Source organism: Euprymna scolopes, chromosome 26 (genome assembly GCF_053919585.1).
Source record: "Euprymna scolopes isolate OS-2025 chromosome 26, ASM5391958v1, whole genome shotgun sequence".
Taxonomy (NCBI): Eukaryota; Metazoa; Mollusca; class Cephalopoda; order Sepiida; family Sepiolidae; genus Euprymna; species Euprymna scolopes.
In genome coordinates, this window is record NC_136507.1 from 30,226,586 (window position 1) to 30,248,480 (window position 21,895).

The window sequence follows — 21,895 nt, forward strand, 5'->3', positions numbered from 1 at the left end:
GGGCATCACCTACCAGGTTTTGAAACCGGTTTGGAACTCTGTCAAGACAGGATATAATACTCTGAGCAGCTCCTACCCAGATGTGGCAATAGTAGTCCATCCAAGGATATACTTGGCTCTTATACAGATAGAAGATTGCGTCGGTAGTGAAATATCTACTAGAGGGGTTAAATAATTCAACCATTTTTCCAGTGACCTTCGCAACAGATTTGATGTATGTACTCCATTTCAGATCAGGAGTGAAGGTCAAACCCAAAAGCTTATCAAAACATGGTACTTCCCAAAGATGAGAGCCAATCATTTTAATTGGGGCCAGATGGGGGGTTGGCGTATTAGTGATGAAAAGAGAGAAATTTGGTTTTAGAAGCATTAAAATTAACCAAACTCCATGTACTCAAGATCAGAAGAGAGAATCAGAGAGATCTTGTTATTGCCGGCCTTCGAAGTGTTGCCATTCTTTGATTTCATCAAAATTCTCAAATACAAAAACAAAATCACTGTGCAACACTCAACAGGCTTCATTTCACATTTGACTCAGAAGCTCATAGTATTAACCCTGGCATGCCTGAGGGATTCATCCTAGGCCCAACTCTCTGATCTTCATCAATGATCTCCCAAATCACATTCTTCAACATTCACGCAGACAACATTACCATCCATGACAACGACCCAGAGTTTTCTGATCTTCTCTCTTCTGTGACCTTGAGCACATGGTGCAATGGGGAAAAAGGTGGCTGGTTAATTTTAATGCATCTAAAACCGAGCTTTTATCTTCCTAACAGCCATGCTCTGATACCTATCTGGCCCTAATTGAAATGAATGGCTTGAGGCGCCCCGCCCGGGGAATGCCGACGGGGATGCTCAGGCAATTTTTGTTGAGGCAGCAATTTGTTTGAAATTAATATTTTGACAATCATTTGTTTGTCATGCCTCTTAAAAACCACCATTGTGTCTACATCTGCCCTCGTGGGGAGGCAAGTAAATAAGAACATTCTCGGTTCTTCTTCATTATTGTATCGAAATTCAAAAATTGAAAAATTGAATTTCAATTGGAACCAATAGTATATACTGAATTGTCATGTCACAGTTATGAAAATATCCAAAAAGTATGAAAAATGATAATTATTAATGAAATCAGTTTTCGAAGATTATTGGAGGAAATTAATTTTTTTTAAATTGGCCAATGATTTGCAGTTTTCAAGAAATATTTACCCCCCTTTAGTTACAATTAGAACTCTCTAGTTTCTTTTTTTCTTCTTTTTTATTTATTTATTTATTTATTTATTTTTGCCAAGCTCAATTTTCAGTAATTGTCTTCGAAAACTATTTTCATTAATAATTCATTTTCAACCTTATCGTTTTTCGTAATTTTTGGATATGCTCATTACCGTGACATGACAATTCAGTAGAAACTGTTGGCTTCACTTGAAATTCAGTTTTCAAATTTTACTGCAATAACGAAGAAGAACCACATAATATATCAACCGAAAAGGGAGATAACTGCATATAATCTTAAGCCAGGGAAAGATAAATGCACGGCAGTATACTTTATGACATTATCAGAATACTATGTAGATTGTAGCATTAATTTTTTTTTTTTTTTCATTTTCTTTTAAGGGATAGTGTTTCACTTTTAGATGTGGTTAAACTGGATGGTTGAGAACTCCTATTTTTGCAGACTTCATAAAGAATTCAATTTGCTTTATTCTAGGTACAAGAAATCTTTCAGAAATACTTTAAGATTTTTGATAAAATTTCTTACAAAAACAAAAATGAAACGAAAAGAATGATGGATGATTTAGCTCAGGTAAGTGAGACTTATAATCTCTAATATGTCCATATGTTTGTGTCTCTGTTTTTAATATATTTTATGAGTTATTTTATTTATATATATATATATATATATATATATATATATATATATATATATATATATATATATATATATATTCAGGCAAACATTATTAAAAACAACAGAGATACCTTGCTTAATGATTCTTTTTTTCATTTTTTCGATCTTTCGTAAGATTTTTTTAACTTCAAGATGGAAGGTATTTACAAATGTTCCATGGTTCACACGAGCGCTTTCGATTCTTTCTTGAATCATCATCAGGTGGAGATAAATTAAAAATAGAAGTGAAATATATAGTTACGAATGATAAAAAGAGTCAATGAAAAGTCGATTAAAATATACATTTACGAGTGATAAAAAAAAAAAAAACTCGATTAAAAATTAGGATGATAAAAGGCAATGTTAGTAAAACCAGTCGTATACTGGCTATGCTAAACATTTCAGCACATTATTGCTACTTTCAAAATTAATGCTATTTATAGATGGGTGCTGGGTTTTTATACATAGTGCTTCAAGTATTTTTAATTTTTTACAATTACTTTTTCATTGAAAAATCCTTGTGTTGTCCACGGGGACCTTTCTAAGATTAGAGGGGGGGGGACATCTATGTTGATTTGTTAAATGCTGGTATATTGAGCTAGTACTGTTCAAATGCATCGTTAATCGACGGGACAATGTTGTTTTTGTATGTCCAATATATGCGTTTTTATTTTCGGAGTTACACTCTCCTAAGGGGCATTGAAATTTGTACACAATATTGATTTGCTCCAACATTTTTGTCGCCGGCGAGGAGTTATTTTTAACGATGAGGTTCTGGGTTCGATACTTCTTATAGTATATAATAAATCTAATCTTAGAATTTAGCAAAATGCGGAATCAGATTTTGCTTGCAAAAGTATTTGATGAAACTACAAGTACGTCATAGATCTTACTTGGTAACAAACAGTGAAGCAGAAGGAATATGGTGAAGAAAAAGGTGATTTCACATGAATGGATAGTCTGGTGAAGGGTAAAATCGAGAAATCCACAATCCAAAAAAGTTAGTTAAATTTCCATTTCAACAAGTAAAATCAAAGGGAATCGCATAATTGGAAGATGGTCCAAAGTAATCCAAAAGACAGAAATCCGTGGAATAATTCACAAATGGGTGCAAGGAAAAGGGAATGAGTTCAAATAATATAATTAAAAGAAAAATAAGATGTGTGTAGAAAAAAGAAATGGAAGAAATTTAAAACTCGACTGTCAAAGCTGGGCTAATTTAAGAAAAATGAGTGAAGAAGAAGAAGAAAAAATGGAATGGTGATTGAGTTAAGTTTAGAATAGAAAAGCCTATATATATATATATATATATATATATATATATATATATATATATATATTAGCGAGGTAATCCGGCTTTGCACGGTCGTAAAATATACTTAAATATGATATTTTAATTTGTCCAGATTTCGTATATATTATTATAGAGTCGTGATTTCAAAAGTAAAAAAAAAAAAAGTATTTGGGTGCCATCAGCTAGAATCGAAACCGAAAGCAAAACTGTATCATTCAAAGTTGGTGATGTTACCACTGTACCAACTTGACACACATATGAACTGATTAAAAATAAACTAAGATGAATGTGTAAAACGTATAACGATTTTTTTCAATTTTGACCCATTTTTAAAAACTATTTTAACTGGCTAAAGACCCATAAAAGAATGGTTATTAAAATATCCAAACATTTTAGGCACCTAGCACCGCTCTGGAACTTTTAGTTTTGGAAGAGATAGAGTTTGAAAATATGGAGACAGACAGACAGACAGACATAGTGAGTTTTATAAATTAGATATATCATTAGCAGGGGAGAGAGACACCTGGCTTTGTCTGGGTGTAAACTATGCTTAAATATAATATTATTTGCCTCTATTTTTAGGATGTAAGTAAATAAATAAATATATATATATATATATTATTTAATTTTTTATTTTACTTTTTTTCTAAATAGTTAAAAAAAAAGTAAAATAAAAAAATAAATAACAAACACACAATGTTGACGAACACATGATGTTGAGTCTTTTATGAATTATCTTTTAGTTTCAGAAGAGATAGAGTTTGAAAATATAAAGACAGACAGACATAGTGAGTTTTATAAATTAGATTTATCACTAGCAGGGGAGAGGGACGCCTGGCTTTGTCTGGGTGTAAAATTCGCTTAAATATAATATTATTTGCCTCTATTTTTAGGATGTAAGTAAATATATATATATATATATATATATATATATATATATATATATATATATATATATCAAGTAAGATCTTTGACTTACTTGTTGTTTCATCAAATACTTTTGCATGCAAAATCCGATCCCGCATTTTGCTAATTCCTACCCTCTGATGAGAAGGAAAGTATTTCTTTGAAACTCCGCGGATTAAGGACTATCCACTTATCAAGTGTTTCCTTTTCAGATTAAATATGGTTTTTAAGTCTTTTTCAAAGTGTTTTTTTAACATGTTTTATTAACTGTTCGCTCGTATATATATATATATATATATATATATATATATATATATATATATATATATATATATATATTATTTAATTTTTTTATTTTACTTTTTTTCTAAATAGTTTTAAAAAAAGGTAAAATAAAAAATAAATAACAAACACACAATGTTGACAGACGCATGATGTTCAGTCTTTTATGAATAATTTTTCTTCATGTGACATTATATTGTCATGCATTTTTTTCTATTTAAGCAAAGAATTTTTAATTTTTCTGAAGAGTATATGCATGAAAAGAGCCGGTATTGACATAATAATAACTTTTTGTTTCTGTATAACGAAACAGATCTGTAAAAAATGTATTGAAATTTTAACATGCTAGAGGAGTTGTTTTTCATGAAAAATGAGTATTTGGGTCTTGGAATATAACTTTACTGTTATTCTTTTATATGTGCTCTGTTGTAATATTTAACACACATTGAGCTTCTAAACAAAAATTATTGGTATACACAAAGAGTGAAATATTATTAAAAACATATTTTACCCCCCCCCCCACACACACACACACACACACACATATTGATCATTTTTTTCCTTTTTTTTATGGATATAACTCCAGGCAAGACATGAAGCCACTTGATGAAAGGAGTAAAAAAATACTACTTCAAGGTAAAACAATTAACAATAAATGTTATATGGATACGATTCCAGCATAGAAAACAGCAATTCTTCCTCCTTTCTCAGAAACATCACTTATGGAATGTGAGGACTAAAGGAACAAAATGAGAGAAGCAGGAGTTATGAGTCTGCTGAAAGTAAACCCAAGTCTTCCTGCTATTCTTTTAAATCATGTTTCAAACAAAGTTCCTAATAAAAAACTTACACAAAGGTATAATATTAGTTTGCAGCTGTTTCAAAGTAGTGTTTATTTTAGGTCATACAGTGAATCATTTTTTTTTTTTTTTTCACACATAAGACTATTTTTAGAACAAAGTTTTCACAAAAAAACACCAATCAGTAATAATGTTCTAAATTCATCGGCAAATACCTTATCAGTAAAAATACCTTATCAGTAAAAATACCTTATCAGTAAAAACTATTAAAATCAAAGGTCATATCGAAATGCGTACTGTGATTATCCAAGAGAAATATTCACTGGAAAATTCACAATATTACCCTCCTGTCGATTTTGACATATGAGCTCCACCACAACAATCAAATTGCTCGGAAATCCACACATGATTTGTTTATATTGGTGAAGACTTTGTGTAGAACCAGCCACACTTTTTGGTACAGATGCTAACCTTTTGTCTGTGCAATAGCTGCTACAAGACAGAGCAGACAGTTGATCTCAGGTTTTTACATCAGCGTTCTCCTTCTCCTAGATGCATATTCTAACAAAGACTGGAGGTCCATCTCTTCCAGTGAATTTAATGTGCCTCCAGATACCAACCTGGAAATTTCTACGTCTTGGTGCAGTATATACACCACCCAGCTTTTCCAAATGATCACCCATCTGATATTGGCCAGGCTCATTCTTGCTTATCTTTGGTAATCTGATGAGAAGTGTCAACATGAGTGTGCCATATATAATATTATTATACACATATATTAGTGTGTGTGCGTGTGTGTGCATGCATGTATGTGTATGTGCATGTTTGTGTATGGTATGCATGTGTATGTGTGTGTGTGTGAGTGTACATGTGTGCATGTGTATGAATGAATTAGGATAGGGTGTACAGCTGCAATTTTAACCAGTCAGTGTACCCTAATCCACCCCCTCTTTTTGGTGTAATTTTGCCCAGTTGATGTGCAGAAGAGAAAAATGTGAAAAAGCCCAGCATCGAGTAATTTTGTTCATTATTTTCATAAGGTTGGTTGCATCTGATAAAACCAGAGAACCTTTTCAAAGAGAAATGGACGCTTTTATATCATAATAATGAAAAAAATATTAAATTTCAAGTGAAACAAATAGTACTCACTTAATTATCAGGTCTCAAATAGTAACATATTCAAAAGTTACAAAAAACGGTATGGTCGAAAAATAATTATTAATGAAAAAATAAATTTGTGAAAGGAAAGGAAATGAAATCGGCGGCTGCTGTTTTAGAGGCGGATTATCTAAGGGCGATAACTCCCATTGACTAAGACGAAAACCATATTTTGATATAATTCAGGACGCCAAATAATCACTTGAACAATGAAACAATTTTAAATAAAAAAAAGACTTCCTCCCCATTACCAAATGAAAAAAAATTATACACGAATACTATATCCGAACAATACTACAACAAATTAAAATGAAATAATGTTAAATAACAAAATAATTGAATTTGTTAATTAACGTAACTGGTAGTAAATAAATTGGTTTAGCAATTTCTAGGACTAATTTCATTCAGCATTTTTTGTTTTTATTTTGATGAAATACATTTTCATATAAAAATCATAATAAAAACTATCGTTTTTCAATTTTACATATTTTCTTGTGAATAAAATATTTTTTTTATTAATTTTTTTTTTAAATTTTCATAGAAAAAGTTGTTGCCTTTTAACTAGGTCAACATTTATCATTGTCTAATTGAAAACTACTTATTTTTTATTATTCGAAAGATCTTGGCTGATTGAATTTTTTTATTTTAATTAAGTACATTCCCACATTTTCTTGTAAATAAAATAATTTTTTTATTAAATTTACAAAATCTGGTACTTCTGCATTATGCGGCCAAGCACCATTGTTAAGGGGCGATAACTCCAATTTTTTCTTGGCCAGGTAAATAACAAACAATATTTTTTTCGAACACAAAAATATTTGAAAACGAAAACATTTATTGTAAAAAAATGTATCAAAATCTAATTGTAAAGACATTAATTGAAAAGTCTGCGTGAGAAAATATAATTTTAATAAAACAATTTTGGCCATTTTTGTAATCAAAGCAACATTAAAATAAATAGTTGTTTTTTTTTTTTTTTGGAGGGGGGGGGGTCCGAGCAAATAAATAATTTTATTGAAACATTTTTAAAATTAAAGCAACTTTGAATGGTCAACAACAGATTTATAATTTTAATGAAACATTTTTCTGAATTAAAGCAACATTGGATTTTTTTATGAAACATTTTTTGAATTGAAGTAACAAATAAATAATTTTAATGAAACGTTTATTGTCTCCTGTTCTTTGACCGAAAAGCGCAACAATTTAGTGAAACACACCAAAAAACATGGCGCTCGACCCTATAATGCAGAAGTGCCAAAATAATTTATAAAAAAAAGTTTTTTGTTTTTTTTAAGTAGGTAAACATTTATCATTAGCTAATCGAAAACAACTTGTTCATTGTTGGTTAATCGAAAAATTAACAACTTTTTAGTTGACAAATTAAATTTCATATTTTAGCACTATCAGTTATATAACTAGCATCCCAAATTATTTATTTCAAAATGTTTTGTTTTTTTTTGTCCTAGTCAATAGAAGTAATCTCCCTTAGAAAATCCGCTTCTAAAATAGAAGCATTGCAAAATTACTGTATTACACTTACTAAAAAAGAGATGAGTTGACAGGGGAGATAATTAAGTTCTGTTGCTTACCTCACATGACGAAAGTAATTCAAAATGTCAGACAAAATTTATTCCCCATCTAAATTTTACCAAAAACAGTTTTTTGTTAATAATTATTATTATAACTTATCGTTTTCCGTAATTTTTGGATATTTTACTATTTACGACATGATAATTATGTAGGCATCATTTGTTTTACTTGAAATTCAATTTTTTTTTTTGTTTGTGTAATATGAAAACACTGAAAATTTTTTGTTATTGATTAAATATTTAGAAATGCAAGATTGCACCTCTATAAATAAATTTGTAGTTGAAACCATAGCACGGAATGAAAAACAAAACTTCTTTTAAAGCAAAATGTTAAATCGCTTGTTATGGATATTGATTTGCGAGAGAAAATTAATTTGGTGCTTATTGAGATCGGCACTTAAAATGGCAGCAATTAAAAGTAGGAAAATACAGAAAAGTTTGTATGATATAAGTATCAGTCACAGAATGAAGATGAAATATTCCAAAAATCATGTAATTTGATCAAATAGTTTTTTTTTATTATTCAAGAAAATCAAATATTATTTCATACTAGCGGCTGCACCACATCGGCACACACAATGCCAAGTCAAACACAAAATCGAGTACACTCAACATCAAGTACACTCAACATCGTCTTACCATCAACGCTTACCTTGTTAATTCGGAGTATGAGAAATTCCCATATGTACAAAACAAAATCACTGAAAAAAACAAAAATACCCTAAGGGTAAGGATAATGAGTAAACGCTGGATAAAATGATGGTTAAAATTATTACAAACTTGCCAGGATTCGAACCTGGAATCTTCTGATCCATAGTGAGACGCGTTATCCATTGCACTACAAGTCCTGTCCGTATGCCGAAAGATGTTACCGTGATTGTATACAGACAGTGCTAAATTCCGTTGACATGGTTAGGTAACTTTTTTTACAAAAACGAAATGGCCAAAAGACCCTTATTTCAGGCTTTTTTCAGGTTTGTTACGAACCATGTATAAATAAGGACATTCTAGGGACTCACATCTTTCAGGGAAAAAAAATAATTTTTCAATTCAGTGCATCTGTTCGAAAGTTTTATTGATAAATATACACACACACATAAATAAATAAACATATAGAATTTTGTTAATAGTATAGATTGATATGTGGTAAAAACAGTGCTTGTTAAAGAATCAAGGGAGACAACTGACTTTCATTTAATTTTTTTTTTTTTTTTTTTTTTTTTATATTGGCGGAAGGACAACCGAAATGTAAGAATTAAACCCAAAAAATAATTTATAAACATAACGTGTATTTTTTTTTTTTTTTTTCTGAAAATAAAATTTTCAAATTCTGAAAAGGTTTTTTTTCTTTCTTTTTAAATTAAACCACTTCAAGATATGAATGGATTTGCGCATGTGCAGAAAGAAATAAAAATATGTCGGCAAATTGAAATGAACATTTTGCATTTCAACTTGTCGACATATTTCTGTATGCATTATTCATCCATCCAAACAAAGATTTTACTAATTATAAACCATCCTTGGTGTGTGATTACTGTTTCCTGTTAATTTCAGTGTTATGTGACCAGTTGTTTAAGGGTTCATCAGTTAAATATTTTCACACACACATGCATCACACACGCATACATCTGTTTTATTTTGTAGATTATTTGAATTGTTTGAACTACTGTTCTTATCTTGAGTGTTAATTACACAACGTTTCAGCTGATGTAACCTCCAATTTTCTTTAGATGGTTCTTGTCAAACTCCTGAATCTTTCTGTCAAACTCAAGAAACATGGAATTTCAAACAGAACGCTTTATTTAATTAACAGGGGTAAAATACTCTTACTCTGTCAGCCATGGCCGAGTAGAAATATTCTCGGTATGTTTTTTTAAAGGTTACGATGTGGAATACAATGTTTTTCCGGCCCCTGGTTACGGTATTTGTCCCCGCCTTATGGTGTTATTTATAATGTTATTTAATTATATATATGTGTTATATACTGTACTGTATTTTGTTACTAATGTTTAATATGTACTGTATAAAATTTTGCTTAGGCCCCGCCATATGGCGATTTTACCTTACAATCTCAAGCCTGGAACTGATTAATGCTGTATCCCGGGGTTCTACTCTGTATGTATATGTGTATATGTGTATATATATATATATATATATATATATATATATATATATGATGAGTCGTAGTCGTAGACGACGAAACACGTGTCAGTGGATAATTATATTTTCAAAATAATATATATATATGCCGCTCCCCATTAAGGGGGTACCAGATTGGTCAATGGGAAAGTTATTCCCAACAAGCATTTAGTTAAAAATGCACTTTCGTATAAACACTTGAATTCATTCAAGAAAGTATCGCTAACAAAAACAAATAAAAACATCTACATAAAAACGCGATACATTTAAGTAGTCAGGCAAGGCAGCCGCGTGGTTGAGGTTTAGGCTTCTTATCATGGGGTCCCGATTTCGAGTCTCGCTAGATTCAGCCACATCTGATGAGTCGTAGACGACGAAACACGTGTCAGTGGATAATTATATTTTTTAAAATAATATAGATATGCGATATATATATATCGCAGGGGAAGATAACTTCTACTTGTTTAAGAAGTGGATATCACAAGGGGGTATTTTTTTAAGGAGTTGATATATTCAATGTGTAATGGTTGCAAGGGGAAATAACTCATGCTTTACTTGTTTTATTTGTTTATTTTCAGATGGTTAATCAAACTTTGCTCTGTAATCGAATGAACTACACAAACATTTATTTGAAATTGATAACAATTGACACGGAAAGAGAAAGAAAACAACACGATTATTGGGTGAAACGTGTTGAGTTTTGGAAAGAACTAAACATCCGTAGCTTCATTGAACAGTTCAGGTTTGTCCAATTAATTTTTTTTTTTCCATTTATAGAATGGTCCTGGGTGTCACCTTGAACTGCAGCTATATTTGTAGTACCTGCCAGTTTCCAACCTAAAGAGAATCCGTTCTGGTGTGATATATTCTGCGCCTTTTATCTATTTTGTTTGTTTTGCAGAAGCTCCCGCTCCTGCTCCTAAAAAAAAAGGAGTCACTCCTTTAGTTGCTCCACCTTCACCTTAAAATAATCTGTTGGTAAAATTCGACCAATTTTCAACATTATTTTCAAGTAAATGTCCCTATTTACTATCCATTCCACTGCTAAAAAAAAAAAAGAGCTCTCTACTCCTTTGCTGCTGTGTAACATCGCACGGATGCGCATATGGCAACTGGTAGCAGCTGCAGCAACAGGCAGCATATGCAAATGACCAAGCCGCGGCATCATAGTGAGGAAAAAGGAAAGAAAAAGATTATAAAAAAAAGGAAACGTGGCCGGAGAAAGGACAGAAATAGACATATTACACATGTGGCTTGAAAGAGGAGAAAAATAGCCATGTTACACACAGGTGGCCCGAGAGAGTACAGAAAAAGGCTTGTCTATATATATATAAATATTATATATGTCTATATATATAAATATTATATATGTCGATATATATAAATATTATATATGTCTATATATATAAATATTATATATGTCGATATATATAAATATTATATATGTCTATATATATATAAATATTATATATGTCGATATATATAAATATTATATATGTCTATATATATAAATATTATATATCTCTATATATATATAAATATTATATATGTCTATGTATATAAATATTATATATGTCTATATATATAAATATTATATATGTCTATATATAAATAAATATTATATATGTCTATATATATAAATATTATGTATGTCTGTATATATAAATATTATATATGTCTATATATATAAATATTATATATGTCTATATATATAAATATTATATATGTCTATGTATATAAATATTATATATGTCTATATATATAAATATTATATATGTCTATATATATAAATATTATATATGTCGATATATATAAATATTATATATGTCTATATATATAAATATTATATATGTCTATATATATAAATATTATATATGTCTATGTATATAAATATTATATATGTCTATATATATAAATATTATATATGTCTATATATAAATAAATATTATATATGTCTATATATATAAATATTATGTATGTCGATATATATAAATATTATATATGTCTATATATATAAATATTATATATGTCTATATATATAAATATTATATATCTCTATGTATATAAATATTATATATGTCTATATATATAAATATTATATATGTCTATATATATAAATATTATATATGTCTATATATAAATAAATATTATATATGTCTATATATATAAATATTATGTATGTCTGTATATATAAATATTATATATGTCTATATATATAAATATCAATATGTCTATATATATAAATATTATATATATCTATATATATAAATATTATATATGTCTATATATATATAAATATTATATATGTCTATATATATAAATATCGTATATATCTATATATATAAATATTGTATATGTCTATATATATAAATATTATATATGTCTATATATATAAATATTATATATGTCTATATATATAAATATTATATATGTCTATATATAAATAAATAGTATATATGTCTCTATATATAAACATTATATGTGTCTATATATATAAATATTGTATATGTCTATATATATAAATATATGTCTATATATATAAATATTATATATGTCTATATATATAAATATTGTATATATCTATATATATAAATATTATATATGTCTATATATATAAATATTATATATGTCTATATATATAAATATTATATATGTCGATATATATAAATATTATATATGTCTATATATATAAATATTATATATGTCTATATATATAAATATTATATATGTCTATATATATAAATATTATATATGTCTATATATATAAATATTATATATGTCTATATATATAAATATTATATATGTCTATATATATAAATATTATATATGTCGATATATATAAATATTGTATATATCTATATATATAAATATTGTATATGTCTATATATATAAATATTATATATGTCTATATATATAAATATTATATATGTCTATATATATAAATATTATATATGTCTATATATAAATAAATATTATATATGTCTCTATATATAAACATTATATGTGTCTATATATATAAATATTGTATATGTCTATATATATAAATATATGTCTATATATATAAATATTATATATGTCTATATATATAAATATTGTATATATCTATATATATATAAATATTATATATGTCTATATATATAAATATTATATATGTCTATATATATAAATATTATATATGTCTATATATATAAATATTGTATATATCTATATATATAAATATTATATATGTCTATATATATAAATATTATATATATCTATATATATAAATATTATATATGTCTATATATATAAATATTATATATATCTATATATATAAATATTATATATGTCTATATATATAAATATATATATCTATATATATAAATATTATATATGTCTATATATATATATATTATATATGTCTATATATATAAATTTTGTATATGTCTATATATATAAATATTATATATATCTATATATATAAATATTATATATGTCTATATACATAAATATTATATACATGTATATATATATAAATATTATATATGTCTATATATATAAATATTATATATGTCTATATATATAAATATTATATATTTCTATATATATAAATATTATATATGTCTATATATATAAATAGGCGCTGTTTTACAGTTTGTCATTTTGCAGGGGGACACAACTCTGTTTTAATGATAGATTCGTTCATTTTTTTCATCTCATGATTTAGGACGCTCACATCAACGATATTTTTTTATTAAATCAAAGAATTAAAAAAAAGAAATCCTGCGATGATTTTTTTTTAATGTAACAAAGTCGATAACCTTAATAATACAAAATGTAGTCTTTACGCGACTTTTAAGAGAATCGTTTCTGTTTTCATATCATAATTTATGATGCTAAAACCAACGATATTTTCATTAGAAGAAAACATTTCAAATACAAGCTCTGCCAACTTGTTTCTACATTTTTTACGATTACTTTTTTTTTTTTATATTAATTTATTTTACTGCAGACTATTATTCTCATCTTTATTTGTTGTTTCACAACGTTTCAGCCAACTTTTGGCTTCCGGGCCTTGATAAGTGGTGATCACTGTGTAAAAAAAAAAAACTATTCCTCTGGCCTTCGTCAGGTGGTAACCGCGACCGATAGAAACTTCAAATCATCTAACTGCATTCTCAGCAATTACTGCCACCCATAGTTTTTGTTGTCTCACCACGTTTTTGGCCGGCCAAAATCCATTCTCATTGTCACCGAACGAAGTTGCGTTTTCTTAATAAAAAAAAAATATTTGACAAAAAAAAGTACCCTAAAATTCCTTGGAGTTTGCGTTTTCCTCGCATTTTATATTCTTTGTTATTAATGTTATTAATCTTTGTTTAATATAGAAATTGTTGAAAAGTAAATAATTTTTTCTCACAATTAATCAGAAGTGGCTTTCCCAGGACATTTTTATAGTGTAATGTTTTTTGTTTTTGTTTTTTTGTAATTATTCGAATGTTTTCTTTAATAGCGTCCAAATTCTCGTATGAAAAACTGAACGGATCGGTTAGTAAAATAGAGTGGTCTCCCTTTAACCAATGACGACGATTGCAAAAGCGCCCAATGAAATACATTTTTAATGAAATGGAAAAAGAAGATACACCTTTTGGTGTGTCTTCAATACAATGAAATTAATTAATCAGAGTTATTTCCCCTGGATTATTTTTGAGTTACTTCCCTTTATTTATGTTGACCATAATTTTTTTTTTCTTTATATATGCCTGTTTTGAGGGGTTTCCAAATATGAACAGTCCTATACATATGGAAAGCTCTTCAAGGGGTTATGTATGACGTTGCTTGTTATTGCCATTTGTCATGTAACCATTTTATTCTATTTACTTGCTTTCCAAGAAGTTAGGTACAAGGTCGGTTGCAGATTCAATATTTTTATGGAACGAACAGGATTTGAACTTGGCACACCCAGGTTTTCGGTCTGTGTTGTTAACCACTTAGTCACCGTCACTTGTAAACATATTATTTTGCATTTGTAACTTGCGAAAATGAGATGTATCAAAAATACACTGGCAATCTGAACTTAAGTAGGTATTTTTCAGGAGTTGATCATATAGGTCTTAAAACGCAGATTAGACAACGAAAACTTGTAACAAAAGGATTTTATGTTATTTAACTTTCCTTCATATTTTTTGTACTCATTTCTACATCTACAGTGGGCTCCTTGCAGCACCAGACATATAACGAAAGGATTTTAGGTGCTTCTACAGAATTGGATTAATATTTTGTAGTCGATAAATGGAGTTTTCAAATAAAAAAAAACAAGACAATGATAAACCGCTTCCTTAAGTAAGACACTTTATCAAATCTCCATTACTAACGATTACTACGATACTATCCCATTGATTACTGTACACATAATGACCCTTATCCCCGAGTGGCTTCCAGGCCTTGATAAGTGGTGACCTCCATGTAAGTTAACTTTCCTTCATATTTTTTCTACACATTTTTTTTTTTTTTTACACAATGATCACCACTTATCAAGGCCCGGAAGCCACTCAGGGATCAGGGTTATTGCAAGTACATTACTGCATGTACCAGACATATAACGAAAGGATTTCAGGTTATTTAACAACACTGATGCATCACATGAACAGCACCATTTTTGGTGTGTTTTACTAAGCTGTCGCCTAGTAGCACTTCTCTCCATGGACGCGTGAAACTAATTGATTGAAAAAGAGGAAAAATAATAGAACTTAATTCCCACTACCCAAGAAATATAAAATAGAATTGCTGCCCAACTCCCTGCGTAGTATCCTTGCAAATTATGTCCCAGATAGTAGCCCCCTACATCAAAATGGCAATGTGCCTTGTTTGGGGTTAAAATGCAATAAAAAAAAAAAATTAGCCCTTCTGCATTACACGGCCATTTTTTTTTTTTTTTTTTTTTCGTGCGTTTCACTAAACTGTTTCAGAAAAAAAAAAAATCTAATGTTGCTTTAATTTGAAAAATGTTTCATTTAAATTATTAAATTGTTCAGCAAAAAAAAAAAAAAAAAAAAAAAAAATTACTTTAATTCAAAATATGTTTCGGGGAAGGGGGAATCCAATGTTGCTTTAATTAAAAAATTGTTTTATTAAAATTATATTTTCTTATGCAGACTTTTCAATAAATGTTTTTACAATTATATCTTGATACATTTTTATTCAATATATGTTTTCGTTTTCAAATAATTTTGTGTCCGAAAAAAATATCTTGTTTGTTATTTATTTGCCGTGTTACTTTACCAAGAAGAAATTGGAGTTATCACTCTCTAACAATGCTGCCGTCGGTGTAATGCAGAAGTGCTTATTTAACTTTTATTCATGTATGTAAGTTTATCTTTATTGTTAACCAGTATTTATTGTAATCTCTTTGCAGTCACTCCTAACAAGGCACACTACTCTGAGTCATAAAGAACTACTGAGAATCAGGAGCCATATTTATAGGGGTATCCTAAATGGGTAATTGTGCAGTGGGATTTTTGTTCACATTACATTTAAATTCTTACACATTGGTACAAGGTGCTTTCAATAAGTTTCCAGACTTTTTGTCCAGACATTTAAAATTGTTGTAGACTCTTGAAAATTCAGTATGTTATTGCTATACATATTATGAGATGACTGACCAATTTTTACGATTTCCGATTCAAATGAACAGCTACAGCAGGAATTGGAATACATCCTACTAAAGCCTGATTGTCACAGCTGGTGAATTTCAAAAATCCAATCTGGACGTGAGGATACTTTAGAAGAATGATATGCAATAAAATTTTGTTTTAAACTTTAAAAAAATGCCACAAAAACGTATGGAATGCTTCAGACTGCTTTTGGACCATCTTGTATGGATCGAACATCAGTTTTTGGGTGGCAGAAACGATTCAAGGAAGGCAAGGAATCTGTGAGGGATGATGAGAGGTGTGGAGGGAGTAGTCAGAACACCAGAGTTGATTGGCCAAATAAAGAATTTCATGGATAAAGACCGTCATGTGTTTATAGAGACAATAAGTGCACAGTTTGATGTCAGTGTGGGAACTGTATGCACAATTATTTGTGATGAACTGAAGATGCAGAAGATTTGAGCGAATGCACCAGTTCAAAACTCCATCTTGTCACGCACTATTTCACCAAGATTGGCATCAAGAGAGTTCCTCACCCTCCCTATAATCCAAACCTTGCTCCTTGTGACTTATTGAAAACACCTTGTATATTCGAGGAAACTGAGACTACAGAGGGAATTCCGAAGGCAAACAGTTCAAGAAAAGAAGCTGTTAGAGTTGAATGCTTTCGGGCATCTGGGAACCCTTACAGTTAGATGCTAGGATATCGCCTACTAAGTTGTAAATGCTACATTAATGCACTGTCCTCTCTGGAAATAAAAAAAGAACTTGTTTTACATATGTGTAGAAATTCAGATTGTCTACCTTTGCTGGTTGGATCTTCAAAGCCATCAGACGTTGTCCGACCAGCTAACCATCTTGGTATGACTTTCCATTAGATTTTATTCCTTGTAGAAGTCACACAGACTCACAGAATAGCTCAACACATATGTAAGTAATATTTACTTATAAATTGCTTATGCATATCTCTCTCTCTCTCTCTCTCTCTCTCTCTCTCTCTCTCTCTCTCTCTCTCTCTCTCTCTCTCTCACCTCGGCAACAATCATCTTCCTTATTATATTTCAACTGTAATGTATTTTATCTTTAGTTATGTCTGGCCAATGCAAGAGAAATACTCTTTCCTTTCTGGAAGCTAACAAAACTCATACCACACATGTACATAAATTCAGAACAAGGCTCTCTTTTTTTCTGGTTGGTACTTCTAAGCAGATATTGTCCTACTAGCCAGCGATTTGGGAATAAATAGCCTTCTAGCAGGCATACTTTCTGATAACAAATGCAGGGACTCTCAGAACAGAGAAATACACTTTGCTGTCCTTGACAAATTGAAAACTTTGACTGGCAACATTTTGTCTAAGGGCTCACATGAAATTTAATGCGCTTATGTTGACTCATAGATTTTTTTTTAAATAAAAATATTCAAAAAGATTATTATATTCGGTTGATTTTGTGTAAAAAATTAATGAAAATATAAAATAATTTGATTTGAATAAAATAAAATATACGTTTGAAAGCCAAATCACAACGCAATATTTTATGAAAATGAACAAATATTTTACTTCTTTGAAATTTATAATTTAAATATATTTCGGAGTCAAACTCCATCCTCAGTATTTTTTACATCTTTTTTTTTTCTTTCTCTTTTCTTCTTTCTTGCCATGTTGTAAAGTGTAGAAAACAAAATCAGTTAGTTTCGCAGATTTGGCTTTCAAACTTAGTGGGGGATGCCCTTTTCTTTTCCCTGCAACCTCTCTCCCATAGAAGAGACGTTGCGAGTCTATCCTTGTTTTATCGTTATTTCCATGGTAGGTGCTCGTCTGAGCTCCAAGCTCTAGTCCCTCCTCGCCAATCTTTTACAAAAAACACCCGTCTAGCTGAAACTACTGTCAAAAATTTTCCCTACTCTTTATCTATGCCTAAATCAAAACGTAGATTCCATGAACAAAGCTTCTTTCTTAGAACTGCACGCCTGTGGAACTCTGTTCCGTCTGCTTGCTTCCCACCTGACTACAACCTGGATGTCTTCAAGTCCAACGTAAACAAATTCCTGATGAACCGCCCCCTTAAGTAGATATTTTTATTAAACCCCCACACTAACGTACTGTACATGCAATAACCCTTATCCCTGATTGACTTCCGGGCCTTGATAAGTGGTGATCACCTTGTAAAAAAAAAAAAAAAAAAAAAACGTACTTGATACATATTTTATTTTAATCAAATTAAATCAACGCTTATATAACGGAACTCACACCCTGACACTTTCTTTTTCTTTTTTTTTTTTCAATTTTTATTTTTAAGTGAATATATCATGTCGAAGGAGGTGACCAATCCTCCAATTATTGAAGAATTGATGAAGAGAATGCAGTCTGAACATACTATCTTAAATGAACAGTACATACAACTACTAAATGCATTGAGGTATTTGAACTATTCTTTCTTGTACTTAAGCTTCTTTTTTTTAATTATTCTTTTGTGCATATTTTATTTTCATCTGCTGAATTGCTTTTCATATACATACTAGTACTAGACACGCACATGACTCGTTGAGTCACAGCTTCTACCACTATTATTCTGCTTGGATTTCATAAACTGTGATACATCTCTCTACAATTATGTAAATGCAACTTTGTCTCTGTGTGTTTGTGTGAGTTCACTCTTTATAGACTCCAAAACGGCTAAACAGATTTTCTTTAAAATTTATAGAACTTTAATGTATAAGTCTGGGAGTGATCTTAGTTAAGTTTTTTCTCAGAATACCCCCGGATAATTACCGATAATCGAAACCGTTATTTTAATTCATCTATCATCGGTAAAGCCATTTTTTTCCATATCGTCGCTTAGCAACAATGATAGAACAACGGGCCGTGAAAATTCTACTGTTTTTTTTTGCATGATGTGGTCTATAGGTTCAAACTTTGCATATGAATTTCTTAATTTTTTTATCATTAACTGCTAAGAATTTTATAAGGCTTGAAAATATACATGTTTTTGGGGGATGGGGGGGATGCATGACGTGGTCTGAAGGTTCAAACCTCGCATGTAAATTTCTTAATGTTTTTTCTTTATTAACTGGAAAGAAGTTTATATAAAATAATTTTATAAAAGAAACGACAGGTTCTCTAAAGTTCAATGTAGAATAACATATATTTTGGACTAAGTTACTGCATGGAGGCATTTGAAGCTTCCTCCCCGGCGATTTCACGGATTTCGATGACAATAAAAATATAGGAGTGTGAAATATTCGTTGATCGTCATTCAATCCCGGGCAACGTCGGTCTCCCTGCTAGTTTTTAATATATTCTTCTTGCATAGCTAAAAATAATAAATCTATTTACTATTATCTTATATTAATACGATAACGTGTGTGTTATTTTCTGTGTCATGCTTACATCCGGGGCGTTTAATTGTTATGTACTTCCATTTTTTGTCATAAATAATTTTACCAAGAATTCTTCATAAGTTTTGGTTTCAGTTTCGATTACAACTGAAGGAACTCAAGTTATATATATATATATATATATATATATATATATATATATATTTTTTTTCATAAGTTATTATTTCAGTTTCAATTCAAGCTAATGCACCCAAGACATATGGATATATATATATTTTCTTTTATTTTTGAAACGGCAACTTTATAATATATAAAAACCCATTGAACATTAACTCCATAATAATATATACAAAATCTGCAAGAATTAAAAAATCATATTTAAGCATACTTTACGACCAGGCTTTGCCGGGCGTTCGTGCTAGCTTAGATAAATACTTTTGTAGTTTTAACAAAAGAGCTACAATAATATCAGAGCGTCTCCATTTACGCTGAACAGCTACAAAATGCCAACATCAATATATTACATATGAATGAGTCCCCTGTGGAATTTCCACAGGTCTCGCTAGTTAATAATTATCTCTATTATTAATAGTAGAAGTACTATATTATTATTGTTGCTGTTATATTATTAGTATAATACGGTGAAGACCCGGTCTCTCCCAGTCAAAGGTCACTTCCTGGTCATGGATGCATCAATATAACACAATGAAAACTGTAGTTTTCACTGGTACATACAGTGCGTGCAGTAAGTATCCGATACAAAGCAATAAGTATCCGATACAAAGCAATAAGTATCCGATACAAAGTAATATGTATCAGATACAAAGCAATAAGTATCCGATACAAAGCAATAAGTATCCGATACAAAGCAATAAGTATCCGATACAAAGCAATATGTATCCGATACAAAGCAATAAGTATCAGATACAAAGCAATATGCATCTGATACAAAGCAATATGTATCCGATACAAAGCAATATGTATCCGATACAAAGCAATAAGTATCCGATACAAAGCAATAAGTATCCGATACAAAGCAATATGTATCCGATACAAAGCAATATGTATCCGATACAAAGCAATAAGTATCCAATACAAAGCAATAAGTATCCGATAAAAAGCAATATGTATCCGATACAAAGCAATAAGTATCCGATACAAAGCAATATGTATCCGATACAAAGCAATAAGTATCCGATACAAAGCAATAAGTATCCGATACAAAGCAATATGTATCCGATACAAAGCAATATGTATCCGATACAAAGCAATAAGTATCCGATACAAAGCAATAAGTATCCGATAAAAAGCAATATGTATCCGATACAAAGCAATAAGTATCCGATACAAAGCAATATGTATCTGATACAAAGCAATAAGTATCCGATACAAAGCAATAAGTATCCGATACAAAGCAATATGTATCCGATACAAAGCAATATGTATCCGATACAAAGCAATATGTATCCGATACAAAGCAATAAGTATCCGATACAAAGCAATATGTATCCGATACAAAGCAATATGTATCCGATACAAAGCAATAAGTATCCGATACAAAGCAATATGTATCCGATACAAAGCAATAAGTATCCGATAAAAAGCAATATGTATCCGATACAAAGCAATAAGTATCCGATACAAAGCAATAAGTATCCGATACAAAGCAATAAGTATCCGATACAAAGCAATATGTATCCGATACAAAGCAATAAGTATCCGATACAAAGCAATAAGTATTCGATACAAGGCAATAAGTATCCAATACAAAGCAATAAGTATCCGATACAAAGCAAAAAGTTGATTTATTTGCTATTGCACGTAAACAAAAACAATAACAAAGTGCTATTCGAATGTATTTTTGTAT

At 29.5% G+C, this 21,895-nt stretch overlaps 1 protein-coding gene across 2 annotated transcripts in view; it reads left to right on the forward strand.

The window, feature by feature from the left end:
* Positions 1-21,895, forward strand: part of LOC145247958 (coiled-coil domain-containing protein 180-like) — a 314,311-nt gene that overhangs the window by 28,615 nt on the left and 263,801 nt on the right. The window contains exons 8-10 of one of the 2 annotated variants that reach the window (XM_080109604.1): positions 1,712-1,807; positions 10,638-10,801; positions 18,990-19,109. In XM_080109604.1, the coding sequence (XP_079965730.1) occupies positions 1,712-1,807; positions 10,638-10,801; positions 18,990-19,109 (380 nt within the window). The remainder of the gene's footprint in view (positions 1-1,711; positions 1,808-10,637; positions 10,802-18,989; positions 19,110-21,895) is intronic. The other variant, XM_080109605.1, reaches the window with a different exon arrangement.